The sequence below is a fragment of the Fulmarus glacialis genome, unplaced genomic scaffold (genome assembly GCF_000690835.1).
Source record: "Fulmarus glacialis isolate BGI_N327 unplaced genomic scaffold, ASM69083v1 scaffold17593, whole genome shotgun sequence".
NCBI lineage: Eukaryota > Metazoa > Chordata > Aves > Procellariiformes > Procellariidae > Fulmarus > Fulmarus glacialis.
The window spans coordinates 3,539-6,375 of NW_009202529.1; the positions used below are offsets into that span (position 1 = coordinate 3,539).

The following is a 2,837-nucleotide window of genomic DNA, read 5'->3' on the forward strand; positions in this document are numbered from 1 at the left end:
GGTTTCGGCTGGGATAGAGTTAAATTTCTTCCTAGTGCTGTGTTTTGGATTTAGGATGAGAAGAATGTTGATAACACACTGAAGTTTTTAGTTGTTGCTGAGTACCCTGCTAGTCAAGGACTTCTCAGCTTCCCATGCTCGGCCAGGTGCACAAGAAGCTGGGAGGGAGCATAACCAGGACAGGTAGCCCAACTGGCCATTGGGGTATTCCATACCATATGATGTCATGCTCAGTATGTAAATAAGAGGCATGGTCCAGGAAGTAGCGATCACTGTTTGGGCATTGCTCGACGGGTGGTGAGCAATTGCATTGTGCATCACTCATATTCTAGTATTATTATTATTATTTTCCCTTCCTTTTCTGTTCTATTAAACTCTTAATCTCAATCCACGAATTTTACTTTTTTTTTTTTCCCAATGCTCTCCCCCATCCCAGTGTGTGGGGCAGAGGGGAGGGGAGGGAGTGAGCGGCTGTGTGGTGTTTGGCTGCCTGCCAGGTTAAACCACAATAATTTGTCACAGCTTCAGAATTGAAAACCATGTTACTGTAGTTCAGCTTTGTCCTTTCTGCTCTCCAAGAAGTGCTGCTTCCTCTGAAACTGAGAACCTGTTCCTTTCTGCAAGCTAAGCAATTGGGCTAAACAGGACTAAAGCCGTAAGGGCCATCATGTGCGATTCAGTCTTTGGATTTGAGCTGTAAAAGATGGCATCGATGCTTTCTATGTTTTTAGAAGGAAATAATGATTAAGCTTAATCTCTTAACGTTTTTTTTGTTTTCTATATAGATGTCCACTCTGAAGCAGTACAAGCAGCACTTGCAAAATACAAAGAGAGAAAAATGCCCATGCCTTCAAAAAGACGGTCTGTTCTTGTGCACTCTTCAGTAGAAACGTACACACCTCCAGGTATCTATTGAGTTAACTTATGTAAATCTTGCCAGGTGAACGTGATAGCAAAATATAAAAAGCAAATGCTTTGTTCTGCTAAGTTGTAAGTATGTTGCAATAAACTACTTCTATATTCATGGCTGTATTTCCTGATAATCAGGTGTTGGTTGGATTTGTTCTTTGATGTCTTTCCTCAAGATTTTTGGTGTCTCATCTAGAGATACTGTAGCTGCTAAAGGTACACTTGAAAGCAATAATAGAGTGAGCAGTTGCCCTTTATGCATTAAGTATGTTCTCTTACGTAATGTCTCTCTTGGAAGGAGATAATCTTGGCAAGCATGTCAGAGCTGTAAGTACCTTATTTCACGTTGCATAAGATTCTTTTTTTAAGAGTTGAAGAAAATGCCAGAGCATTAAGGTGCTGCATTACCTTGCAGAACACTCATTAGTGTGCAATGTGAGCAGTGCTCAACTGTGAGCAATTTAAAACATTCAGAAAATGATATAATTTGTTCAGATTGTTCAGATTGTTTAGGTCAGAATGTTTTTTTGTTTTTTTTTTTTTTAGGGGGGAGAAAAGTAATCTTCCTGTTGTCTCACAATGAATTCTCTAGAGGTTAAGAAAATCTTTCTCCAGAAAACATATTGTGCTAGCAAGCCAAGTGTTTTGGGGCCAGTGTCTTGTGTACAAAGAGGAGGAATTTCCCTAAGCTCTTAAGTTTTGAATGATGTGCTCTTGTCTTTTCTAATGTGGCCCAGGAGTAGAGGCACACTGACCTCTAGTGCCCTTCTCCATCATTTGTATTTCTTATCTGCCTTCTGTAAAAGAGCAGGTCTGCTGTGCTGCTCTCTTGCTTCCTGGGCTGTATTTCTTCTTTCCATTCTTCCCATTTAAAGGAAATTCCACTTTTCTTTGCTAGTCACACACTTCTGTATATTGGTTTTGTAGGTTCTCTGGTTATTTCATTAGTTTATAAATAATAAGCTTCTTCTGTGGTCTTATATATGGTCTTTCTTCACCGCTATGTTTTTGCCTATACGATATGTTAAGGTATCATGCATTTTTATTAGATTGTTCTTCCAGTACTCGTGTACTCAGAAGTCCATGAGGGCAGCTCTTGCAGCAGGGTGGTTATCATGCTCTTGAGTTTTCTTTCTTACATGTTGGTTTTGTATGTGAAAGTTGTCGTGAATTGCATAAAGTGAAATCCTGGAGGAAATTAATGTATAGTGACCATCTGTATACTGAGGCTTTGTGAGAGAGGCCCTGAGGTTTCTGTTTATAGCTCTTCAAAGCACTATTCCTTCTCACTCTTCAAAATAAACTCTGATAGAACAGTTTGCATCTCATGCAGCAGTGCATTTCATGCAGCATCACTCTGTCTTTTCTCTCATTCCCCTAGTGTGAAAAATCACTATGTGCTTGGCATGAGGTATATCACGAGAAGAAAAGAACATGCCTCTGTTCTGCCTAAGATTTGCTGTACAAAAAATAGCTGGCATCCAGAAGCTCTGCTGAGAGCGGAGGACAGCTAGGCTTTCTGTCTCCCTTAGCATTTAAAACTAATCTCCTTGCAGTTTTTTTGAGAGAACCAAAATGTCATTGTCTTTTGAATGCCTTTGGGACAGATTTGAAGCAGTGTCCCTGGGGTTGCTGCTGCACCCACTCTGCCTGAGGTCAGGACTCTGCATGCTGCTCTGAAGGAACAAAGTCTTGGGGCGGTTGAGAGACTCTATTAAAAAAAAAAAATTGAGATGCTGTGGGTAAAATGTTAGGTTATGCACATCTTCGCAGGAGCACAGTGAGTGGCAGGTGGCGGAGCCCAAATAATACCCTGCCCCAGCTACTCCCAGGACTGTCCCAGGCGCCATCAGCCTGTCACAGACCTAACTGCACAAGACCAGAGGAGCAAGAGGAACAATAGCAGGCAGGAACCCAAGTTAAGGACT

At 41.3% G+C, this 2,837-nt stretch overlaps 1 protein-coding gene across 1 annotated transcript in view; it reads left to right on the top strand.

The window, feature by feature from the left end:
* Positions 1–785: 785 nt before the first annotated feature.
* Positions 786–2,837, top strand: part of LOC104074265 (disco-interacting protein 2 homolog A-like) — a gene marked incomplete at both ends in the record, with an annotated part of 15,434 nt that continues 13,382 nt past the window's right edge. The window contains one exon of the mRNA XM_009574327.1: positions 786–905. Coding sequence (XP_009572622.1) covers positions 786–905 — 120 coding nt within the window. The remainder of the gene's footprint in view (positions 906–2,837) is intronic.